Source organism: Amblyomma mixtum, chromosome 5, assembly GCF_055824585.1.
Source record: "Amblyomma mixtum isolate Tamu chromosome 5, ASM5582458v1, whole genome shotgun sequence".
Taxonomy (NCBI): domain Eukaryota; kingdom Metazoa; phylum Arthropoda; class Arachnida; order Ixodida; family Ixodidae; genus Amblyomma; species Amblyomma mixtum.
The window spans coordinates 97,236,258-97,261,416 of record NC_143016.1 but is presented as its reverse complement, the minus strand read 5'-3'; the positions used below and the strand labels follow the sequence as shown (position 1 = coordinate 97,261,416).

At 46.2% G+C, this 25,159-nt stretch overlaps 2 protein-coding genes across 2 annotated transcripts; one reads left to right on the top strand and one right to left on the bottom strand.

Annotated features, from left to right (window-relative positions):
- Positions 1-42: 42 nt before the first annotated feature.
- galla-1 (cytosolic iron-sulfur assembly component galla-1) lies at positions 43-3,977 on the bottom strand. Its single transcript, XM_089545629.1, has 6 exons — positions 3,888-3,977; positions 3,611-3,689; positions 3,384-3,548; positions 1,000-1,049; positions 698-743; positions 43-537 (listed from the first exon to the last, which is right to left on the bottom strand). Exons 2-6 carry the CDS (start codon positions 3,657-3,659, stop codon positions 437-439), a joined length of 411 nt encoding a protein of 136 aa, XP_089401755.1. The 5' UTR covers positions 3,660-3,689; positions 3,888-3,977; the 3' UTR covers positions 43-436.
- Positions 3,978-4,077: 100 nt separating this feature from the next.
- LOC149343108 (HCLS1-associated protein X-1-like) lies at positions 4,078-24,347 on the top strand. Its single transcript, XM_089545625.1, has 7 exons — positions 4,078-4,297; positions 4,412-4,566; positions 4,643-4,755; positions 17,403-17,517; positions 20,825-20,973; positions 23,034-23,187; positions 23,938-24,347. The coding sequence occupies exons 1-7, from the start codon at positions 4,239-4,241 to the stop codon at positions 24,063-24,065; spliced, it is 873 nt and encodes a 290-aa protein (XP_089401751.1). The 5' UTR covers positions 4,078-4,238; the 3' UTR covers positions 24,066-24,347.
- The last annotated feature ends 812 nt before the right edge of the window (positions 24,348-25,159 follow it).

The following is a 25,159-nucleotide window of genomic DNA, read 5'->3' as shown; positions in this document are numbered from 1 at the left end:
TGTTGGAGTGCGCTATGTCACCATAGCAGGGCAATGAATGCATTGCTTGTCCATCACAAATTTATTTCCGCTGCTCAGTGTTTCCATCGCATTTATGTTGTAGAACTGTCAACCAGTGCAGTAGTCTGGAAGGATTTGATGCCGACATATATGTGCAGTTTGTTCAGAGCAGTCCTACTCGCCTGCCATGTGAATGTTTTTTTTTTTGTTCTTTTATCAAACGCATGGTATGCTCCTTCAGATTGATTTATGTTTAAACCAAACACATGTAAATAAAGACTTGTACAAACCTAAGCTTGCTTGGAAATGGTACTTCAGTGGAAACAGCACAGTGAGACACTTGTTGAAACATTCCTTTTTTAGATTACAAAACTGTGTTTTAGCAGATGTTGTGGTTAAGCTTGAATACTGCTGTATGACTTGCCCAAAAAGCTCTTTACAAGGTCTCGTAGGAAACACAGTTGCACACCATGTCTCTAATATTCTTGTTCTCCATTGCAGCAGCTACCCTCTCTTTGTCATTGATCTGCTTGGTTACTGCAAAGGCAAATACAAAAAGCAATCACAGCACTGCAGATAAGTCCCACATAAAATCTTCAGTAGCCCACACAATGAGCAGTTATGCAGTGACTGCTATGCGACAACTGGATGTCGCAACAGAAGCACCAAATGCTTGAAGTAGTAATGGTGTTCTTACGTTCAGCAGCCGTTGTGTGAGAGCCTTCCTTGATGAAAATATCAAGCTGGAAACCAAAAGGAGTAGGTGCATTTCATGCTGAAAGACTTAGCGGAATCAGTTCAGAACTGTGGCAAGTTTTACTTTTATATCTGCTTGTAGTTCAGGCTTTCCAATGAAAACAAGGTACACATGCCCAACATAAAAATGCCGACGCCGTTCCGCAAACACACTGTCCTGTTACAGCCCCTAGCATGTATACTTCACTACAGAGCCTTTTTCTTTGTTATAGCATCCAAATGAAAGTGAATGAAGCAGCTTACCTTGAAGTTGTAGGGCAAGTTTTCCTCAAGCTTTGACCTCACGCAGAGCCCTGAGTAGAAAAGGGGGACCATTTATTTATTCTGCACTCGGACTTGGGTGCTCATTATCATCATCAGCCTGACTACGCCCACTGCAGGGCAAAGGCCTCCACCGTATTCCCGCAAATTTCTTAATCTCATCTACCCAAGAAAGATTTTACTGTACCAAGAATATCAACTCACTGCTGTGCACAAAACAAGGTACAGTAGCGTACGCATGATCTTGTGGGACCCTGCATCCCCAGTGTGGATGCAGTCTTGAATTTTAGTAATGCTGAACTATTGAAAGGCTGGGCATCGATAGTCGTAGACAAGACAACTACCTTCCGGGAAACCAGAAGTGATATTTTATAAGCAAGAGAACTTTGCCAGCTGAGAGGTGGCAGATACAGATTTTATGAATGGCGCCGAAAGGTGCTCATTATTTTGTGGCTCTAGCAACTGTCGGCTGTTTTTCTATTGCTGGCAGCTTTTATTAAAGATTCAGTGGCTATACTGCCTGCTTTCGGTTTTTAAAACAGTGAAAAAGACATGGCACTCCTCATCATCAGTTTTTTGCGCTGTTATGAAAAGCATGAACAACTAACTAGCCTATACCTCTACCCATGTATTTTTTGCACCATGCACAATTAATATAGGTTGCAGCACTAGGTATTGAAAGTGGTTGTCCATGTGCGTAGTGTCCACAGGGACCTGACATTACTCATGTAGCTGGTTTGTTATCATTTAGAGTGTGGAAGTTCTCAAGAAATGAATCTTTTGAATATAACAACAAAACAAGTCTGACAATATATATGTTTTTGAGAGTCATGTTGCGAAATCTATGGATGATTCCAATGGCGACGCTAGCTATGTCGATAAAAATGAAAGAAGACGTTTTTCTGATGAGTCGTGTGCTGTTTTTACAACTATTAATAGTTCTTACAAAACCTGCTTCTTCACATTCCAACTCGTCCAGACCACAAGCTGAGATAGCGTGCAGATACAACTATACAAGAAAAAAATTTTACCTATCCGATTACTTTCTGAGCATGTAAGAAATACTGACAGGAAAAAACTTGTGGCCACGAAGCTACTTAGTGGCAAAAGTAACTTGGCAAGAATTCCAATAAATGCTGATGAGCACACCTCTATACTTGTGAATGAATCCACAATACTTGGAGGCTGATCCCAGAATTATAAAAACTACGACTTGTGGCTGTTTCTTTTTCATATCGGACAAACATCACATGCATTATGCAAATGAAGATTACTTAGCCAAGGGAGGAACGTTGCAGAAAGTCACTCTTCCTTGCTATAATTTGATGAGGGTGTTTTTTCATTCAGCATTATTAAAAGTGCCTTGAACTGATAAGCAGGCACTTTTTTTTTTTCAAGAACAACAACATGCTACTAAAAAGCCCCACCCATTAAGACTGAGGAACTTCTTCCTTAATGGACATTTCACAAGTGGTAGGGCTCGGTGCAAATCTGGAACATTTCAAAACTGTTCAAAACATTGCGATGTAAAGCACAAGCATTAATATCTCTTTCAAAATGCAAAGTCCTACATTCTATGAGGGCAGACATCAATTGTTTTGCTAAGTGCAGGAACTATACAAAAAAAAAAATTGATCCAAATATCCCACATAAGATATTTATCGGGCCCCACAAGAGTGAAATGGTGCGAGTTATACAAGAAACAGAACCTTGCTGTAGGCTTGGATCACTTGGTTGTGGTTTCGTTGTTCCAGGTGACTCTCTGAATACACAGTCAACCATACTTTAATGAGCGAAAGTTGCGATTAGATAGGGCGTGGGTCGGGTAGCCTATCATGACAACAATGCCATTTGTTGTGCCTTTCGCACAATGACATGAGCAGAGGTGCGAAATTTCTCATGCTCAGAAGTTGCCTTGCAGAGCACAGTGGCTCAGCTGTTTAGATACGCGTCCAAAACTGTTACGAAAGCGGGAACAGTCTACTTTCGAGAAGTCTAAGTTTGTTGATGCCAGTAAAAAAAAGGGCAAATTACAGAAGCGTAGGCCAACGGGGCATATGTAAGCCAATAGACTAGACGCATTCGCGACTTCACATTTACGGTTTGGTTTATGGGTGTTTAATGTCCCAAAGCGACTAAGGCTTAATTATTAAGGACGCCGTGGCGAAGGGCTCCGGAAATTTCGCTTTAACGTGCTCTGACATCGCGCAGTACATGGGCCTCTAGAATTTCGCCTCCATCGAAATTCGACCGCCGCTGCCGGGATCTAACTTCATATTAATGACTGTCATGTCGTCAGTAAGTATAGGTCACTCAGGTTCGCAAGTTCCCCAACGTCGTACAGGCATGTTGGAAGTTTGGCTCACCGATGATCGCAGCGAGATGGCAATGGGGCACAGTCGGTATCAGAGTGACGCTCACGTAACTATAAGCGCCTTTGTCTACACTGACGCGGATCTCCTCTTCACACACGACGCCCAGTTCTTCCAATGTGTGCGGTTTCTCTGGGTCACGAATGTCCTTTATCAAGTCTGGAAACAAAAACATCCTCTCAATTGTAATCTCTGATCCAAGGCATCGACTATTTGTTTACCGTAGACCTCCTCGACAAGCCTCTGCGCCTCGACATCTGCATTGTCCATTGCATGCAGAGCACCGTAGTCTCGACTGATCTGCTGATCAAAACATAAGGTGATTATTGCATGTGGTCATTAATGGTGGTCACAGCACCGGGAACTTACTGCCCAAGACCCCAGTGGGTCTTGGGCACAACTCGCACAAGCACAACTCGTAAAAAGAAAACAAGTTTTGACAGCACATTGTTTTAATACGGAACGGTGTAATGGCATCTGCAGCGGCCAAAAATTTACCTGCTAAGGACGTAGTCAGCATTTCCTGCAAACCAGCTGTAACCGCAGCAGACGCCACGGCATTCCGCAGCTGGGGTCACAGCACTTTCAGCATACTTTCAGTCAGCCCGACTTACCAGTCAGCCACAAAGTCAAAAGCAGCCACAGCCAGTCGGAAACTCAGCCGCATAGAGTTCTCTCCAGCAGCTTCATCGCGATTGCATCATTCAAGAAATTTCTGCGGTCAGCGTCGTGTGCCTGTTTCCTTAAGATTGTTGGTGTCCTTCAAAATCTACGTCGCCAAGTCATCACCGTTTATGTGACAAAAGGAGCCCTCACTGGTTCTGGCAGTTTGACGAACGCCTGAAAGCCATGAATCTGCACGAGTTCTTTCGATCCATCATGGGATTTCCATCGCGCAGAGATCCGAGGTGAGATGCTCGCATATGCGAACTAGCAGCTGATGGTGCCTTAACAGCGAATGCGCAGCAAAGCGCAGAAACAACCGAGAAAGATGTAGATAATCGCCTTTCATTTTTTTGTAGTTTTGGAGAGCCGCCGTACCGAGACGATGGCGCGTTCGGAAGCGATGACAACCCATACGAAGGCTCGATGTTTGGCGATCCGTGGGATATGTTCCGACACCTTGACAGCGTCTTCCGCAGTTTCGGGCTGACTGACTTTCCTCCGTTTTCGCACGGTCTGTACCTTTCGAACCCGTGCCAGAAAGTAGCCGTGTGAGCAGTCGTGTGACGGTCACTTTCGCAATGACGCAGGCGCCGACGTACCCGCTATCGAAGGACCAGATCGTAATGAGCCAGGTCATCTGCGAGACCACATGCTGAAAGTTCCAGACTACAGTGAGCCATTCCAAAGGAGCCCTGAGATGGTGAGGAGCGAGTGGTGTTTGGCTCTCCATCTTGGTTGTGAGTCATTGCATCAGTGCGCAACGCAGCAAAGCTTAGTGTAAAGTTTGTGGGGTTGAAATGGGGAGATAAATCCGTTCTCCCCGTTTAAGCGCGGCTGACACAGTTCAAAACCGCGCGGACCCCACCCCGTGGTCGCGTATGCTACCGAGCGCACGGCGACCACGGCAGGCCTTGCTCTACGGGAACAAAGGAACGACACACTGGCTGACACAAACAAGGCATTTATTGCTATAACAACAATAACGCCAGCTAGCAACAAAATACACTGAGGAATCGAGAATGTCCGACTCACCAGCACGGTTACGAGCGAACGTTCGCCCACGGTAGGGCAGAGGGAAAACTTCGAGGCCGGACGGGACAGGCTTGGTGGGAGCAAATTCCGACCAAGAGGCGCCCGTCGATGAAGAGCGAAGCCGCGAGCGAAACGTCCGCTCGCTTCCCGGTCCCAGGGAGAAGAGAGAGAGCCTTCCCCCGCGCGCGAGCGGCAAAACACGCCATCCGTGGCGCTGCTGTCGCTGCGACGCGGGCGCCCTCCCCTGTTAGTTAAAAGCACGGTGTAAGAATATATTTAGGTGTTGACACTGGCCGCCCGCCGCGGCGGAGAGCGCGCCCGCCGCGGCGGAGAGCGCGCACAGATTGTGTTCGCCCTCTAGTACATGCGCCGACCGCAGCGGCGCGGGGGCGCTGCGGAGCAGAGGCCCTTCGCTTTCGGTGCGGCAAGCGGCGTGCCCAGGGCCGTATATTCCCTTCTCCGGCGTGCCCTGCTTTAGGTGCCCTTTTAGGCTGCGTTTTTCGATGTTTTGGGCTGAGAGAGTGCATCACAAGCTGTGAACACCACGATCTCAGCTTCCACGTCGTCAGCTTCCATCGTGGACGAGCAAATTTTGCTAGAACTAGCTTTTTGTGTCGCGGTTTGGCACAAGCCGGATTGACAGTTGTGGAAACGCACGTGGTGGCGCGGGCCGACGCCATGGACGGTCGTCGCGGCCTATGTCCATTGTGTCTGTGATCTGTTGTTTGTTGCTGTGACACACCTGCCAACTTCAGCCGGGTCCAGAAGTCTGCTAGACGCAATTATGGGTAAGAAGTGCTTCGTACCCAACTGCAGTTCGGGCTACCGGAGTTGTCCGGATCAAGTTTCACTTTTTAAAGCTCCGTCGGAGCCTGCTCGCTTAGAACTTTGGCACCGGGCAATTCCCAGAGCAGATAGGATATTGCAACCGAGCGACCACTACTGCGCGAAGCACTTTCCCGAGCATATGATATCAAAATCGTACTATGCCGAGTTCAATGGCAAGGTACTTTTAAATGTACCGAAGAAGATCCCGGTGCTGTCGGCGAATGCTGTGCCCAGTATTTTTCCCGGGTGTCCGAAATATCTGACAAAACCAACAAGGTCAAGAAAGCCTCCTAGAAAACGACAGTCTACGGCCACGTGTGGCAATCAGTCAAGCAAGCGGCCCGCTCCCGCCGCTGTCGCACTGCCCGTTGGGACGGTCTGTGAAAAACAAAAAGGCACCGATCCATCATCGAGCCCTCAGAAGAAACTGCAGACATGTGAGTGGAGTGATCAAGGAACGTGCCCTTCTCCCACCATGGAACTTGGAGGCACCTCCTCAAGTGCCACCTCCGTCTTCCTTGGCGTTCATGACGTTAAGGTTTGTTCTCTTCTGCACTGCTCCGGGTACTTAATATTCTAGGTGCTTAGTGTTCCCTGTACATAACTTTCTGCTAACCGTATCGGTTCTCCCGGCATGCCATATATACCTATAGGTGCCCCTGGATAACGAGATACAGTTGCTTGCAATACAGGTTAATAGTAACTGCCCAGCCCAGGACATTAAATAATTTAGCTGTTGTTAACATACAGCATGATTAAGCCCTTAGCTTTTGAAGCAGTCCGCGAAACTTTTGCCTGTAGCTTTTTGGGTTTGGCTGCTTTTGATAGTAGCATATGTTTTATAACAATACCTTAAATCCATTTCCACTGATATAATTTCTCTCATTTTTCGTCAGGACAACCACACGAGTCCACATCAGGGTGGTCCAGATGGATTGTGTCACGTCCAGACTGAAGCACCATTGGCAGCATGCAGCAGCCTCGGATTAGTCGAGGAAAGTCACGAGGGGGTGTCTGTCAGCGGCCAAGATGAAAAGGAACCGCTCACATTTTCATGTCTCTCGAGTTATGTATCCAGCATTCAACTTCCAGGAACATCATGGGCAACACAAGTTGTTGATAGCTTTGGTGTGGAGGCTGTAGTCTTCACGGAAGTGGCTTTGGCGAAGAAACGCGACCAGGCACCTTTCCTGAGGAAGTCATTAGATGCTACAGTTTCATCCAGCGGAATGCTGTCACTGCGTGCCTTCATTTATGGTCACCCTATAACTGTCAACGCCATAAGCGGCGATGTTGTTCCATGCGGCCTAAGCGACTTGGAGAGTGTGATTCACAAGTTTCACAACCTGCACGTATGCGCCTGTGGCCCCGGTGGCGAGATGTACCACAACATCCAACCCGAGTGTGCATATATCGACGCATGTGGCGTGTGGCGGCACAGAAACTGCATGTTATTTTCTGAACAAGCAAGTTGCGACCGTTGCGAAAGATTGAAAGACACACTCCGGATACATTACTCCCGTATGAAGAAGAGAGGAGAAATGAAGCACATTCGTCTTTTAAGCAGCCCTTCCAAAAAAGCCCGCATTGACCTTTTGCGGAAGGCAAGAATTTCCTGCTACAGGTCCAAAGTGCGACTTCTAAAAGGAAAAAAAAAGCTTGAGGCGGAACTGAGCAAATGCAAAACCAAGCTTAAACAATTAAGTGATGAAACACTTGACCGCATTTCTCGTGATGCGAACCTTACTGAGGCACAGCAGCTTGTGTTAAAGGAATGTGTGGCTGCTGGCAAGACTGGTTCTAAGAAGGGACGACGATACTCGGACAGCTGGATCCTGCTTTGCTTGCTCCTTCATATCAGGTCACCAGCAGCCTACAGGTTCCTGATGGAAAACGAAGTGCTCGCATTGCCGTCAGTCCGAACAATACGCCGGTATGTCTCTATGGTGGGATTTAAGTCGGGATTTGACAGCAGGTTCTTTTCTGCTCTGAAAAGGAAAATAGAAAAAATGGACGACTTCAAGCGACATGGGATTATCATGTTCGATGAAATGCAGGTTAGAAAAAGTTGGTTGGTTGGTTTATGGGGTTTAACGTCCCAAAGCAACTAAGGCTATGAGAGACGTCGTAGTGGGGGGCTCCGGAAATTTCGACCACCTGGGGTTTTTTAACGTGCACTGACATCGCACAGTACACGGGCCTCGAATTTCTCCTCCAAAGAAATTCAGCCGCCGCGGCCGGGATCGAACCCGCGTCTTTCGGGCCAGCAGCCGAGTGCCATAGCCACTGAGCCACCGCGGCGGCGTTAGAAAAAGTAAACGTGTCAATTCTCGCACGATGACATATGTAGGGCTGGCAACAGACGCTGGAAACGCTGATGAGCTCGCTGATCACGCCCTCGTTTTCATGTTCTGTCCTTTTGGCGATAGCTACGCTCAACCTATAGGGGTGTTCGCAGCAAAAAATGCAACCAAAGGCTCCATTCTCGCTCAGTTGCTTCTCCAAGCTATTGTGATGCTCGAAGAAGCCGGTGCAAAGATTCATGGGTTTGTCTGTGATGGCGCGTCAACAAACAGGAGCATGTGGAACATTCTAGGTGTTAATGGAAGCCTCAAGGAGAGCTGCAACTCGTTCACGCACCCAGTTGACCCTGAAAGAAAAGTTTTTGCATTTTCTGACACTCCACACTTGTTTAAGTGTGTGAGAAATAGACTTAAGCAGCAGCGATACTTGAAAAACGAAGGACAGTGGATCAAGTGGGAGTACTATGCTGAAGTCTACAAGGAAGACGTTGCCAACGCGGGGGGCCTAAAAGTCTGCCCGAAAATAACGCACTCTCACATATACCCGAGTAACTGTGAGAAGATGCGTGTGAAGTTAGCCACCCAAGTCTTTAGCCGCTCCATGGCGGCGGGTATTCAGTTTTATCGGGAACAAGGTATCCGCAAACTCATAGGCAGCGAGAAAACTCAAGAATTCACGTTGTTTTTAAACAATTTGTTTGATGCACTGAACAGGCGATTTCCAGCAGAAGGGATCACAAGGAACAGCCGAGACCTCGCAATTCTCAAGCATGGAATTGACTGGCTGGACAGCTGGGAAAGAGAACTGGAAAGTGGCAACATTATAAAAGACATGTTCTTGACAAAGAGCACTTGCGAGGGACTTCAAGTCACATTGAAGTCCACTTTGGATCTTTGTGAGGTGCTGCTTGATTGCCACAACTTCAAATATGTCCTAACCAACAAAATGAACCAAGATCCTATCGAGCGGTTCTTTGGCAAAATACGGTTGGCAGGAAGCCAGAATGATCACCCTTCGATGCCCACCTTTATGCAGCTTTACCAGAAGCTGTCGATCTACAGTATCCTTAAACCTCCAAAGTATGGCAATTGCAAAGTCGTCGAGGGTGAGGAACCATTGCTGGATGCGTCATATTTCAGGGCCCTCATTAGAACAGACGACGAAGTGGCATCATGCCTTGGATTCATCAATCAAATTAAAGAAAAGCTAGACGATCTAGTTTCAGTAGAAGACTGGGAATGTGAAGATATCGTTCGGAAACACAAATCAGACGGAGGGCAAATTACAGACTGCATACTTTATTATGTCACCGGTTTTTTGTGCAGAAAGATGCGAAGAGTTACCAGCTGCGCTGCTTGCTTGTCAGCCTTCAGCGTAAAAAATAATTCTTTTGCTGAAGCAGCTCTAACAAATGTGAAGACCAGAGGGGGTCTTACCCACCCTAACGTCAACATATTTGACCTTCTAAAGCATACGGAGCGGTTTTTTGTTGACTATGCAGACTGCCACACGGTGTACTGGGACACCATAGACGCAGTGATAGATACATACACGATGACATTCCCATGTGCTGATCACAAGGAAGAAGTACTCGCACAGCTCCTCCACTATTACGTCAGCATGCGTATGAGGCAGCATTGTAAGCACACCAATGCAGTCATGACAAAGCAGTGTCAAGAAAAAAAGAAACAGGCCAAGCTGTGCTCATCCTAGATGATAGAGGATGATTCGCTCAGTGTATCGTCCAAATAAACGAATGCAGTGATCATCACAATTGCAGTCACGGTCTTGGCTCTTGATTACACGAAAGTAGCCCAGTAGGTTGTGATTCACTGTGTTTTGTGCGTAACCTAGTGACTACAGGAAATCACATCTCTCAGAGAGGCTACTTGTAGTAATAAATTTGTTCAACAGAACGGCTATTCAGGCCGCATTTGAGCAAAAAAAAAGCAAATTGTGCTGTTAATGTCCCGAAGGGGCATATGGGCATTAATAGATGCCGCAATGGAGGGCTCCAAACTTAGACCACATGGGATTCTTCACATCACACAGCACACGGGCACCTTTTGCGTTGTTTCGCGGCCACCGCAGCCGGCATTACACCTACGTTCTCGGGCCTAGTGCTAGAGACAACCACTCAGCATCGTCGGTGCCGACCTGAGGGATAAGATTGGCAGAAACAACGCCAGTGGCATTTCCAGTAACTATTTGCGTTTCGCGTACCTAATTGTGGACTGCACTTGCTATTAAAAAGCCGCAAATGCACACTTGGATTTTTGTTTTGGTCCCGGCGTTCGCGTGTATAGCGGCAGTGGCGTTCTGCAATACAGCACAAGAGCGCGGGTTCTATTCGTGGCTGCGGAGTAAGTATTTCTGATGCAGGCGAAATGCGGAAACGTCCTTGAGGTTTCTGTGCAAATTAAAGAACTCCAGGTGGCCGAAGTTAACCATGTTCTCAACACGGCGGTCATCTCGCAGCATTGGCGCAATACACTGCTCAAGCAATGTTTGAATGTACGCGTAGGCTCTTCAGGCCAAATGTGGGCGCGTTGAGTCCGACCTTTTATATTTAAGAGGCAGTGTAGTTAACTATGCTCACAGCAGTCGTGCGGATGAACGAAAAGAAAATTTGCTATGAACGCATTTCGATAACGAGCTCGGAAGCAGCACAGGGCTGCGTCCTCGCTGCTGTTCCGCCCATTCATGCAGTCTCAGCACGAAAAACACGAAGTAGCCCAAAATTATTTGGTGTCGACAGCAGTTTCAATCCTTCGTTGTCTTGCCGCACTTCACAAAGCACGCGTACACGCAGCGGCACCGAAAGATCCCCTGGCATCTGCATTACGGCTGCCGAAGCTCGGCGACTAGGGGCCCCGGGTGCGTAGCGCCATCTGTCAGCGTTCGAGAGAAGCGCAGGGAGCGGCGAACAAGTCCTGGTCGCGCCGCCGAGCGCAGTGTCAACACCTAAATGTATTCTTACACCGTGGTTAAAAGTAACCCCACTAAAGGGAGTGCGTTGTGGGAAGCTAACCACAGGGAACTAGTGAGTTGAGGGAAAGCGAACGCAGGGGACGAAGGCGTCCCCACATCCCCCCAACCTTAAATAGACCCACGCGCCTGCAAGTTACATGCTATGGAGGAGTCTCCTGGTCTTCATGCGCAGCAGGCAGGTCGTGCAGCGGAGGTCACGCCGACAGCGTGCGCGCAGTCTTCCGCGGTATTCCGAAGGCGGCGTGAAGGTCTCCGCTGGGACGACTCGCATGGCCCGCGGACTACGTGTCCGCGGGCCATGCGAAGAGGAGGGCCGGTTGACCACTGCAGGCCAGGATTCTGCAGTAGTCTGCAGGGTAACAGCAGCCAGAGGTGGCTGCTGTCTGGTCTCGCCACGGCTGCCCCGGATGGATGCAGCGAACAGGATACAGGCCGCTCCGTCGCAGCAGGCGGCAGCGAGACGATGTGCACAGGAAAGCAAGCCGGAGTGGCTCCACTGGATCTGCAAAATTTCCGAAACACACTTCGCATGCTTTTAACGTAGGTCACGGGAGGGGAAACGTCGTACACAAGGGCCTCGTGGCTCAATTCTCAACTCGCTAGCAAAACGTGTCGGGCGGCTGTGCAACGCAAAGTTCGAGTGAACAAAGCCCTTTCTTGAGTTGAACTAGAATGCTCAGTTCATGCGAGGTTAAAAAAAACGGGTGGGGCAGCAAAGTGCGCCCCCTCTCAACACCACGGTCCGGTGGTCGTGTCACTTTTGACAAGGTGCAGGCAGCTATAAATAGCTTTAGGCCTCACTACCATAGTGACGGTTGACGACCCCCAACAAAAGAAAGACCCGAAACTGGTTTCGTGCGCGCAGCCGCGAGGAGACATCAGCGTTGTGGGATGGTCCTACCCCACTCACTGCACGAAGCAGCTTCTGAGTTCCGTTCCCACTGTATCGGACGGTGTCGGAACTCCCGGTGCCGAGCTGCAATACCAGCGAGCTCGTAGCGGCACCCGTGGCCCCAGGCCACCCGGCTCCCGGAGCCGCGACTCCCAGAGTCAAAAAAGAGACAGCGAGAAAATATATGGGCGTGTTCAGATAAGAACGGTAATCGAGGTCCCATGACCATTTTTTGTTTTCAATGAAAATTTTATATATGATGGGCAAATGTGTCCACACAAAGGAATGAACCTTAGTTTTGCAAGAAGCTTCGTAGTTTACTCGGAAAAAAATCGCATGTCACAAGAGGTGGAGAATGTCGTTTTTGGCACTTCGCAATGTTGCAAGTTTGAAGCCTCATTCCATGCACAAAAAAATTGTTCCGCGCATCAGCATTTTTTCAGAACTTTTTTACAACTTGTACAATTCGAGAAAATAAAAAATGTTTTCTTGCTCTTGAAATCTTCCGAGTAAAAAAAATGCAAACTTTGCTTCTGGAGTTATGCGGTGCAAAAAACGCACTTTTCAGGGCAGCCTTAGGCCAAGATGCCTAAAGATCTCCCCACTGAATATTTTTCTCAGTATTTTTCAGCTGTTTTTACTCACCTCAAGCAAGTTCTGTTGCTCTAGACTTGACATATAGTTCTCAGTACAGTCTCAAAATTGGCCGAAGTTCAAAAACGCCAAAAAAGTGACAACTTTGACTTGGGTTTTAAAAAAAACATCATCATCGAATTTTGTTAAAATTTGCCTGAATAATCCTCAATACATGATAACTTTAAGGCACTAGAAAAGTGTTGCATTATATTCTTTTAAAATACAAAAATAAACACAAAACTGAGTTCATGTTTTTGTTATATAGAATTGCTTATTACTGCCTCTTAGAAATAGTGGCTGTCAGAAATTTGATTTAGCACTCATTGAACGTGGTTAAATTTTATTTACCCCAATATCCGAACCATTCTCAATGCTTATAGAGCTTCTATTCGCTTGTTAGCGGCGCTCTTAATGCGTGAAAATGGGAATAAATTCGCTATTTTGCCTGATGTCATAAGAATTGGCTGGTGGCGGTCAAACGTTGTTTGTATTCTCTAATTTATTCGTCGTACGGTCTATTGGTATATATAATCGATTCCTTAAAGATATTAGATCATTTCTTGGTTCTTAGAAAAATTTGTATATATAAAAGTTAATATTAATGCGTTTATCAATTCGGCGTTTTCGAACCTGCCTCTATTTACCTCTGTGTTCAATGGTTCTACAAGGCACTGTCAGGAGACAAAACGTCGTCTCTTGAGGGGAACGATTTATCTGCAGGGTTTTTAATCATGGGCAGTTTTAATCGGGAGGCAATTTAAAAATTTCATGCCGCTTCATGTGCACATTGCAATTCAGAAAATCGTAACAAGAAATGAACGGCGGCAGTTGATTTCGGTTTTGCGCACAGTAAATTGTCCAGCACGAAGCACTAACCAGATCACAGTCCCTTCCATTCAGAAGCAGCGGTGGAGGCCACGTAGGATGCACTTCCTTCAGTTGACTGAACCTACTTCCACCGGTGGAGCGTCTGAACTCCAGGCACTTTCTTTGCCATTTTCCATTGTTCCTTCTTCACTTCGCGAAAATCTGCAAGCTCCCTCTGCGGCAGCTCCAGAATGGTGATGTTCTTTAGTGTTTCTTGAATTGCGTCTACGAAGCCTCTGGCAGTGTGTATGGCCTCACTTACAGGCTTCCGCAAGTTGTGTTGTGATGCTTGATGGTGTGATGCTGCGTCATGTTTCCTCAGGAATTGTGCCACTATCCACATGATGCCATTTTCACTTTGGAAAATTTTGAAATGAGCAGCGAGGATGAGGTGTTGATTGCTACATGTGAATACGGCGAGCTAGTTAAAAGAACTCTGACCGCTTCATCATTTATTAGAGAATTTCAAAGAGTGGCCATGAAATGCATTCCCTACAACTATATTATATCTGTGCAAGCAAGAGCAATACACGAAAAAACGCACAGCTGCAAGAGAGGTGCAATTGTTTTACATTTTGATTTTGCCAAAAAATGAACAGTTGTGCTTCCAGACTGAGTACAAGCGTACTATTGGCAGAAAAAGCAGGTAACCGTGTTTACCTGCGTTGTCATGTCAAGAAAATCGACTGGTAACTACGCCATTAATTTCGACGGTATGTCTCATGATTCCGCTCATGCATGCTTGGCTCTGTCGAAAATCAAAGCACATCTCGAAGAAAACGCGCCAATCTACACCAAGATAATATATTTGAGCGACGGGGCTCCCGCTCACTTCAGGAATAAATACCAGTTTCATGAGCTGCAGTGCAGTGAATGTCAACGGACGATATTGATGTTTTCGGCCTCTGGACACTGCAAAAATGCTTGCGACGGCGTTGGTGGGCTAGTGAAACATTGAGCATCAAACCACAGCTTGCAGAAGCCTGCCAATGAGGCCATACACAGAGCCGGAGGCTTCGTAGACGCAATTAAAGAAACACTAAAGAACATCACCATTCTGGAGCTGCCACAGAGGGAGCTTGCAGACTTTCGCGAAGTGAAGAAGGAACAATGGAAAATGGCAAAGAAAGTGCCTGGAGTTCAGACGCTCCACCTGTGGAAGTAGGTTCAGTCAACTGAAGGAAGTGCATCCTACGTGGCCTCCACCGCTGCTTCTGAATGGAAGGGACTGTGATCTGGTTAGTGCTTCGTGCTGGACAATTTACTGTGCGCAAAACCGAAATCAACTGCCGCCGTTCATTTCTTGTTACGATTTTCTGAATTGCAATGTGCACATGAAGCGGCATGAAATTTTTAAATTGCCTCCCGATTAAAACTCCCCATGATTAAAAACCCTGCAGATAAATCGTTCCCCTCAGGTGACGACGTTTTGTCTCCTGACAGTGCCTTGTAGAACCATTGAACACAGAGGTAAATAGAGGCAGGTTCGAAAACGCCGAATTGATAAACGCATTAATATTAACTTTTATATATACAAATTTTTCTAAGAACCAAGAAATGAGCTAATATCTTTAAGGAATCGATTATATATACCAATAGACCGTACGACGAATAAATTAGAGAATACAAACAACGTTTGACCGCCACCAGCCAATTCTTATGACATCAGGCAAAATAGCGAATTTATTCCCATTTTCACGCATTTAGAGCGCCGCTAACAAGCGAGTAGAAGCTCTATAAGCATTCAGAATGGTTCGGATATTGGGGTAAATAAAATTTAACCACGTTCAATGAGTGCTAAATCAAATTTCTGACAGCCACTATTTCTAAGAGGCAGTAATAAGCAATTCTATATAACAAAAACATGAACTCAGTTTTGTGTTTATTTTTGTATTCTAAAACAATATAATGCAACACTTTTCTGGTGCCTTGAAATTATCATGTATTGAGGATTATTAAAGCAAATTTTAAGAAAATTCGATGATGATGTTTTTTTTTTAAACCCAAGTCAAAGTTGTCACTTTTTTGGCGTTTTTGAACTTCGGCCAATTTTGAGACCGTACTGAAAACTATCTGTCAAGCCTAGAGCAACAGAACTTGCCTGAGGTGAGTAAAAGCAGCTGAAAAATACTGAGAAAAATATTCAGTGGGAAGTTCTTTAGGCATCTTGCCCTAAGGCTGCCCTGAAAAGTGCCTTTTTTGCACCGCATAGCTCCAGAAGCGAAGTTTGCAATTTTTTTACTCGGAAAGTTGAAAGAGCAAGAAAACATTTTTTATTTTATCGGATTGTACAAGTTATAAAGAAGTTCTGAAAAAATGCTGATGCGCGGAACAATTTTTTTGTGCATGGAATGAGACTTCAAACTTGCAACTTTGCGAAGTGCCAAAAACGACATTCTCCACCTCTTGTGACATCAGATTTTTTTCCGAGAAAACTACGAAGCTTCTTGCAAAACTAAGGTTTATTCCTTTGTGTGGACACATTTGCCCACCATATATAAAAATTTCATTGAAAACAAAAAATGGTCATGGGACCTCGATTACCGTTCTTATCTGAACACGCCCATATACAGAAAACTCGGACCACCCACGTGGCTTTTGTACTCACTCGCTTCGGGCTCGGCAACTCCGCGGGCGCTAGGCCTCGCGCTCCCTCGATGCGGACCAAGTGGTTCTTGCGAAGAAACTCCAGGAAAAACTTCATAAAAAACACATGCTGAGCATGTCGAAAAGTTCAAACATGCTGCAGCGCAATACACCTTGCACTCAAGAAAGCATGCCGCAGGTCCTAGCGATCAAAATTCACACTAGGCCTACCACTTGTCAAGTCCGGACAAAGAGCGTTCCTCGAACCGAACAGACAGTCGTCCAGTGTTCCAAGAGCAGGCCCCACGTTGGGCGCCAGATGTGGGGTTGAAATGGGGAGATAAATCCGTTCTCCCCGTTTAAGCGCGGCTGACCCAGTTCAAAACTGCGCGGACCGCACCCCGTGGTCGCGTACGCTACCGAGCGCACGGCGACCACGGCAGGCCTTGCTCTACGGGAATGAAGGAACGACACACTGGCTGACACAAACAAGGCATTTATTGCTATAACAACAATAACGCCAGCTAGCAACAAAATACACTGAGGAATCGAGGATGTCCGACTCACCAGCACGGTTACGAGCGAACGTTCGCCCACGGTAGGGCAGAGGGAAAACTTCGAGGCCGGACGGGACAGGCTTGGCGGGAGCAAGTTCCGACCAAGAGGCGCCCGTCAACGAAGAGCGAAGCCGCGAGCGAAACGTCAGCTCGCTTCCCGGTCCCAGGGAGAAGAGAGAGAGCCTTCCCCCGCGCGCGAGCGGCAAAACACGCCATCCGTGGCACTGCTGTCGCTGCGACGCGAGCGCCCTCCCCTGTTAGTTAAAAGTAACCCCACTAAAGGGAGTGCGTTGCGGGAAGCTAACCACAGGGAACTGGTGAGTTGAGGGAAAGCGAACGCAGGGGACGAAGGCGTCGCCACAAGTTCTAAAGCAGATATGTAATCAGCAGGTGTTGCGTCGAGATTAACTTGTTTGAATCAGTACGTGCCCCAGCTCATTTGAAAACATTGAAAGCCTAATTAAGCGAGTGATGTTTGGCTCTCCATTTTGGTTGCAAGTCATTACATCAGCGCGCAACGCAACCAAGCTTAGTGCTAAGTTTTAAAGCAGATATAGAATCAGCGGGTGTTGCGCCGAGATTAACTTGTTTGAATCAGTATGTGCCCCAGCTCGTTTGAAAACATTAAAAGCCTAATTAAAATTATTTTTCCAGTTTCCATTTTTTGCCCCCGGGCCTCTTCAGCCTGAAGAAAGTCCACACTTCCAAATGCCGCCATTCTGCCCCGGACCACCTCCCCAACCAGAGGAGACTCCGTGTAGGGACATGGGTGAGACTTGAATTTATCATGGTGCTTACAAAGTGACAAGTGTGAGTGACAGGGTGAAATACTTTATTTAAGCGATTCAGATAAGAGCTGGGCTCCCAACGTGGCAGATAAATCCAGTACCAAACAATGTGACCACTAGGCTTAGATTGGAGGGTGTAGTGTGCAACTAGTTGCAAATTTAATTTAAGCAGCCCGCTACTGTGGCTCAGTGACCGTGGTGTTCATTTGACGAGCCCAAGGTAGTGGGATCAAATTTAAGCCATGGCGACTTGTACCTGTGCTACATGGGAACGTTCGAATGACATCTGAGTCGAATGACATTCGAGAATTGGAATGACATTCGGACTCGACGGACTCCCGTGGTGCTACACGACACATTCCAAACGCATTCGAAAGCCTCAGCTCGTTTTCAGTGTGCAACGACGACGGCGGCGGCGGTCACACTAGCCTGACAACGACACTATATCACGGTCAACAGCAGCATGTTATTATAGTGAAATATCTAGTTTACTATAATATAATTGTAGTGGGACAAGTTTTTCAGGCCAACAACACCGATGAATCCGATCGGCGGACGGTCAGCCTTGGCGGCTGAGCGAAAGCACAGTGGTGAGGCGGCGGTGTGAATACGTTCGCGTTTCTAAATGAGCGAAACAAACGGCTATATTTCACATGTGCACACCTGAACACTCACCAGCGATAAGCGCTTGGCAAATTAATTTCAGTCGACGACGGCTCCCTTCCCTTCTGCGACGACTAGGCCTAGTGAGTCCGCAGGGTTGGATCTGTGATTGTGGCTGTTGTGAACAGCGAATCACAAGCTTTAGCGAATGCAAATGGTCACCGAGTGTAGTTTTGGCAACAGTGACCTGAAATTAACTATAGCCTACATCGCAGGGCACGCATACGATGAGCGGGAAACGTCGGTGTGAGCCAGACTGCCGAGCAGCAGTCGTCGCCGTTGCTAGCTTGTGGATAACAAGTTAGGCCATTTCAATTAAAGCGAACGGTCGCCAAACATACTTCTGCATAAAGTAGTTTAAAATAGAGTACTGGTCATGTCGGAGGAAGCCTGGACAAGAAGCGAGAAGCGCCGGTCCTGAGCGATGTCAACAACCCGGCTGTCAAGTGTTTCTCAGGCGTGCGATGTCATCATCGCTTCCCACACATTGTCGCACTGTGTAAACAAGCACGGGTTCAACAGGTAAAAAAGAAAACAGATTTTTTAATAGAACTAAAGCACAGATTGCGTTTTATGTCACGAAAAGAGCACTAGCTGTTTGAACGCAGCGATGTAAACAACAGTATGAGCGCAGTCGTCCTCATCGGCGCACTCCTAGGGAAATTTCATGCTGACGCGGTTAATGTTCATTGGTGTAATATCTTCAAGCATTCCCTTAGACAGGACACGAGCTATTTGCTAAACAAACAGCAGAAAAAAACGAGCAGCAGGTATCAAAATGAACAGCAGCAGAGCCGAAAGCAGTTGCTCGGCTGTGGGCGGGCGAAGCGACGGCAGCGGCGACGGCTATTGGTCGGTTTGGGCTGTGTTCGCGTTTTGAAGGCATTCCAAAATCTGGAATGTCTCCGCGTAGCTCCGTCGACTCGAATGTCATCTGAACCGAATGCCGTTGAAAAACTTCGTGTAGCAGCGTTAGTTCGGCAGTCGAGTCGGATGACATTCGGTTGGAAGGCATTCGAAACGCCAGTGTAGCAGAGGTATTAGAGATTTTAGCCAAAATGCAAATTGCCCATGTGCGATGTTAGTGCATGTTAAAGAATGCCAGAGTGTCTCATGCCCATGTTGTAGCTCAGTATGCTAAACCCCGCACACTGCTGCACCATTGAGTACCAAACCACTTGGAACCATGAATTGAGTGCAAATTTGACTTGGTGCTCAAGATACTTGAATTTGATTACTACTTTTATAAGTCTTTAGAGCTCTGTGACTTTGAGTGTGTTAGATAAACGTTCCTACTCTCCATCTCGTGAGCTCTTGCAGCAGAGTGGAACCTACATAAGCGAGACAATTGCTTCAGTACATGTGCTGCTCTGACATGCTTGCAAGCAGTATACACACTCCTGAAAGCAGTTGCCTCGACGTCTTCTACTCCAGTGCAAGAACATGCGAGATGAAATATAGGTCTTGACATGCCCCAGGCTTGTGTGGCTGGTTTTGGAAGACGTGTCACAGCGCTTAAAGACAATGGCAGCAGTGGTGGTGTATTTATATTGCTGGCGATGCCTTCATGACAGCTGCGCAAATAATATGAATATAATGCGTAATGCAAAAAAATTGTTATTTGCAAGTTTTTATTACTGGTACGTCTTCGACAGCTCATTCATGTATGTTACACCGGGCAAACAGTCCACACTCGTCACTTGATATAATATATCTTCTCTTGTGCCGTGAACATCATTCGTCTAAAAAGATCTCATGTCTTAGTTGAACTTTCCCTTCGAGATAATTCTTTCACATCATTTATTGGCTATCCCGCAGCTACCAGCAGTAGACAATCACTGACAAGATGCCATTATTTCGGGCTCTCTTCAATAATTTCCTTGGTCGTGACAGACCTCAGAATTACAGCAGCTGGGACGCACGACATTCGGCGCAGACTTTATAGAGGTGCCCATAAATCCACCCCAATGCAGATCCTCATACTGGCCACATGTCCGAAAGCTTGGAAAGCTCCCTGGGCAGTTAGGCCGTTGTTCATATGCACTGTGCATATTGACTCACAGCTGTAGTAGGGTTCATTTGTCATGCGTCTCTCCCTTCTTCAGTGCATAATGGAGGCCAGTCAGTCATAGCTAAGGCCGCCTACTATGTGTCTTTTTCAAGTAAGAATCAGAATTTTATTAGTAGTTTAGCTGATGAATACAGATTGATATGCCCTCAAAATATCCCTCTCCGGGTAACATCCTAGCTTCTTACTTGCACCAACTGCCTTTCACTTGAAATGAAATGCAAAATGCCTCTGTACGAAGAGCTTGATGTGTCCTAAAGAAGCCGAGATGCTCAAAATACAGTTCTTGAGCTGCTCCACTAGAGTGCAGCTTATGGCTTTGGCATAGCTTTGGCATGCAAAATTCAGCAGTAATAAAAAAAGTCAACATTTCACATGACAGGCGCGTTTGTACCTCTTTTTGCAATGCAGTGCTGTTTACCTCGTTAAATATTGTGGCTTTGTGAGAGAGAGGAAAAATTTGAAAAGATAGGCAAAGGAATTGGCCAGTGGCAGATTGTTGTAGCCTGCTGTACATGGGTCGTCAACATTGTGGTGATACCTGCATGACTTTGCAGACCTGGATGAGCACGTGGCTAGGAGTGGTCTGGGCAGCCTGTTTGCCCCCGTCCCCTTCGAGGCACCACCACAGCCTGCTCCCCTTCCTGCCCCTGGCTGGTGGGGAGGGAGTAGCAGCTCGGTGCACACCTTCTCATCGCACAGTGGAGTAAGTGGAGGGCCAGTATGCAGGGCGGACGAGTACCCCAGCACTGGCTGCTGTTTGACACTTGTGCTTTGGGGTCTGCAAATGTTTTCGTGTTCAATAAAAGCCGAAGTTAGAGGAGCACTGTGATGTGTTGTGAAATGCAGTGAAGGTAAACAGCCGAGTTACTTGTGTGCGCATGCTCAAGCACAACACGCTTTAAGTTCTGCAGGATTGTATGCTGTTGCTCATATAAGTACAAGAGGTGCGTGTACTTTTGATTCTACTAGTATGTATGTTTACAGGGGTAATGGTGGCAAAAACGCTGCTTTTACTGATGGCGTGAAGTTCGGTCGGGAAAGAGTCAAAGAGGTGGTAGCCTTACTAGCAAGTATCCTTAGTTCAGGACATCTCCTAAAGTGTCTTCCAGGGCTATTTTGGGACTTAAAGAGTGCATGAATTCAAGCGAAAGAAGTGCGGTCTGCAGTGTCAGCACCCTTGTCGCGTTGCACTATGCATTATTGTTGGCATTGGCATGTGAATGTAGCACGAAATTTCGTGGGGGCTAGTCTTGCTAGTAGGAGTTCGAGCGCTCTAGATAGGTCTATGGGTGACTGCACTACTTGCCAATATGGTCCTTGGAGCAAGACTTGCGTCTCAGGAGCATATATAGGTAGTCACGTTGCCCTTTGCACCAACTGAAAGCTAGTGCAATTAAATTACCTGATCTGTTTTAGTCAGGAAAAGCAAAGAGTGAGGTGTATTCTGAATAAAGGAGTTTTTCTTGGGGGGGGGGGGGGGGGGGGGGGTGCCAGGGGATTTATAGTGCAGGATAACGCCATTTGCATGTTTTTTTGCGTCATTTCTGTAAAAATGTCACCACCTTAAAGACAGTCAATTTTTTGGTTGTCATTATATGTCAGACATCTGATAATTTCTTTGTGTTAGGAAAAATTTAGGTATCTATAAAGTTCCTCATCTTGTTTCTAACAAAATTTGTTTAGAAACCACCTTGAAAGCAGCTTTTTTTGCAGAGCAGTTTGGAAATGATAGCTTTCCTAATGGTTTTGTTTGCCCAAAAAGTGCAAACAGAAAAATAGGTTTAAAGATTTAAGTGTGTGCTATATAATTTTATGGTCAAATTAAAGTGCCCTGCTGCATAGATTGGGCCCTCCTCTTCCAATGCTACATGCTCTGTGGCAATTGCTTCAAGTTTTCTTTTTTTTTTTTCGGCTTTAGAGCTGTCCAGAGCCCTTGTATGTATTTTCCTTAGCTGCTTGGTTGGTTGGAAAGATAAACAAATAACCAACATCAGACTGAGCCGAAGTGAGGTCTGGCTTAGCAAGGCTCCGAATAATGCGAAAACAGCATTGGAAGGTCATGTGCCGTGTTTCCACCAATCCAAACTTCTGTTTCGGTTTGCTAGCCAGCCCATGGTTGCTGTTGTATCGTAAGTAATGATAATTAGCAATTAAACAGTACACGTAGCATACGGCCGAGCCGATCTGTATTCTCCTACTTCTGTCGTCTTCTCCACTCCCGTGCGCGCGAGTGCGTGCAGCGCACCTGCCACACTTCATCTTTATTACAGTTGCCATGGCCAAGAACGTTTTTTTTTCTTTAATGGTCTAGTGTACTCTCGATAGGTCTCCCGTGACTAGAAAGCACGAAAAACAAACTTTCTAACGTGGACATTCACTTCGCGTTCGGTTTCTTGTCGCTCTATGGCTGCGTCTTGAAAAAAGCATTCATAGGCGCTTTCGACAGCTAACGCGCACCACTGTCTCATGAAAAGCTTTCATTCTTTCCTACTGCGCAGATAGCAGTCACACTTGGTGGGACATTTTTTTTATTAAATCAGGAATCCAAATCAAGACAAATTTAAAGCCGCGTTTTTTTTAGGGGGGGGGGAGTGAGAACTGATTTTAGTCCCGCATTCCCCGTTAACCTGGAACTCATATTTATGATGCAGGTCTGTATAATACTCAGATGTGCTGCTATTTGGCATTGTAGATGGACTGCTAGGCTAGTACAGATGGAGAGACATTTCATTTCTTTTTTGTCTTTTTGTGTTTTCTCTGCAGAAGATTCAAGAGCGCACAGTTATGAGGGATGCTCAGGGCAACGAAGAGGTGACAGTGCGTCGCAGCTTGGGTGACCGGTCTATGACTGTTCGCACCATCACAAGGCCAGATGGAGCTACCGAGACTCAAGAACAGTACATAAACATGGATGAAGGCAAGTTGCATTTTGCACATGTATGTGAACTGCTGTTAAAAATTTTACTTGGCAAGTAAAGGCAGAAATAATGAGTGCAAATGAGTCGAAAGCTTTTGTGTCGCAAAATGAATTCCAGTGTGCGCCATGTGCTTGTCACTGCATGTCTTGAAAGGTTTTTGTGATGAAATTTGGTTATCTCGAAATCTGGCACATAAAAATTGAAACACAAAAAGTGCCAGCAGTTTGCGTCACGCCACAAATCATGTGAAGAACCAGCAAGCATTTATCCACTAGAATGCTACAACACAATCCTTGGCCGCTGCTCTGTACTTCATTCGGTTCTGGCCAATGATCACTGCCCTGTTCCTGATTTCAAAACTTGCCCCAGAGGAGCTGCCGGATGGCATGGCAGGGCAATAATGTTTCAAGAATTATCATGCCAAGTGCGCTGCAGCATAATGTAATCTGAATAAATAAAATAGCAAAGAGAGATAGATGAGAAAATGCTGGATTTGGCAGTCATCTTTGTTTTCATGAAATGTCTGCATTTACAGACACAAAGACTGCATTCTTTTTTTTCTACAAGCGTTTCCTGAATGTGCACGAGTCCCACAAGACTAAGTTGCTACCATCTGTAGCAAGTTGTTGAGCCGTGTCAGCTTTTCTGTACAGCCTAGTGCTTGTGGTAACAGAGATGAAAGTGCTGCTGAGACATAAAATGGCCAAAAAAGTATATCTCTCGCGCTCTTTTTTTTTCTCTGACCACAGGTGACAAGGCATCGTTTGAGCAGATGTGGCAGGGTTCGTCTGCTGCTTCCCCACCTGATCGCAAGGCAACTGACGGAGCCCTGTTCCGCCGACTGTTTGGCTTCCTCCCACCAAGCAAGTCACAGTAGGCAGCCGTTTGCACGCTCCAAGTCACGTGCCAACATGGTCCAACAACAAGTCACAATGCTGCTCTTGTGTGCCAGATTATTTGAGTTAGTGTGACCACGATGAAAGAGTAGGCTCAAAGAGAAGGTGAACACAAACAAGGTGGCTGCTAGTTTTTTCTTGCCTTTGCATCTCCATTTGCACACAATATTTCTGCACGAAAGGAATAAAGGTGTGACACAAACTTATTAAAATTTCAAAAATTGCCATGGAGAAAAGTCATGTGAAACTATTTGTACGTGCCATACAAGCATTGTAACTTTGATATATGGTCATAGAAATGTGATGAAACAAGTTCTTTGGGCTTTTCTGCTATCAGATGTATTATGGCTGAACGATGTAATTCTTACTGTGCCTGCCAAATTCCTGCATAAGGAAATGAAAAAACCGGTGTTACCTATCTGTTCATATACTAGAGGCACCATATCAAGCCTTGGAAACATGCGGGACAGTCTCCTAGAGCCAGCTCTTAAATTTGGGCTTTCAGTACCAGAGGATGAAATGCTTGTGTGTGGGGTTGTTAATGATCCCCTTACTTCTAACTTGTGGTTTGTTGATGACTAAGTTAGTGCTTGTTTCCATAGCTTCAGAATTATTCTGAGACATTCTGTATTAATGGAGAACCTCGTAAGTACTAGTCACAAGTTTTTTTTTTCTTTCTATATCCCCCCTCCCCCAAACCCAACCTGTTGTATATTCCCCTTTCTCTTTCCTTTGTCAGATTTATTGTTAAAGAAAAATGCACTCACTGTGATATGCTCTTCTGTGCAATGTACATCACTAGTGCCTGTAACTTTTGCTTCTAGAAGCCTATATTAGGCTGCAAGCTATTTTTGGTAAAATTTTATCTCGTTCCTTCTCTCTTGTTTTGCATTCACTAACATCTTTCTGCTTTGTGTTTGCTTATAATGCACTGTTATTTCTTGGGAATGCTGTACTGATGGTGGTGGCAGTACTGTTCACCGGAACAGTTTGTTTCGTACCTTGCTTTATATGCTAATAAAGAGTTTGAGAGTTACAGAGATGAGACTTTCAGTCTAGTATTTTTTTTTCTTTG

Coding starts and splice junctions, on each gene's coding strand:
- galla-1 (XM_089545629.1), bottom strand. CDS start 3,659: ATGGACAATGCAGATGTCGAGGCGCAGAGGCTTGTCGAGGAGGTCTAC. Junction 3,549..3,610: donor GCTTGTCGAGGAGGTCTACG/GTAAACAAATAG, acceptor TTTTGTTTCCAG/ACTTGATAAAGGACATTCGT. Junction 744..999: donor ACTTGCCCTACAACTTCAAG/GTAAGCTGCTTC, acceptor TTTGGTTTCCAG/CTTGATATTTTCATCAAGGA.
- LOC149343108 (XM_089545625.1), top strand. CDS start 4,239: ATGAATCTGCACGAGTTCTTTCGATCCATCATGGGATTTCCATCGCGC. Junction 17,518..20,824: donor GACTCCGTGTAGGGACATGG/GTGAGACTTGAA, acceptor ATGACTTTGCAG/ACCTGGATGAGCACGTGGCT. Junction 23,188..23,937: donor GTACATAAACATGGATGAAG/GCAAGTTGCATT, acceptor CTCTGACCACAG/GTGACAAGGCATCGTTTGAG.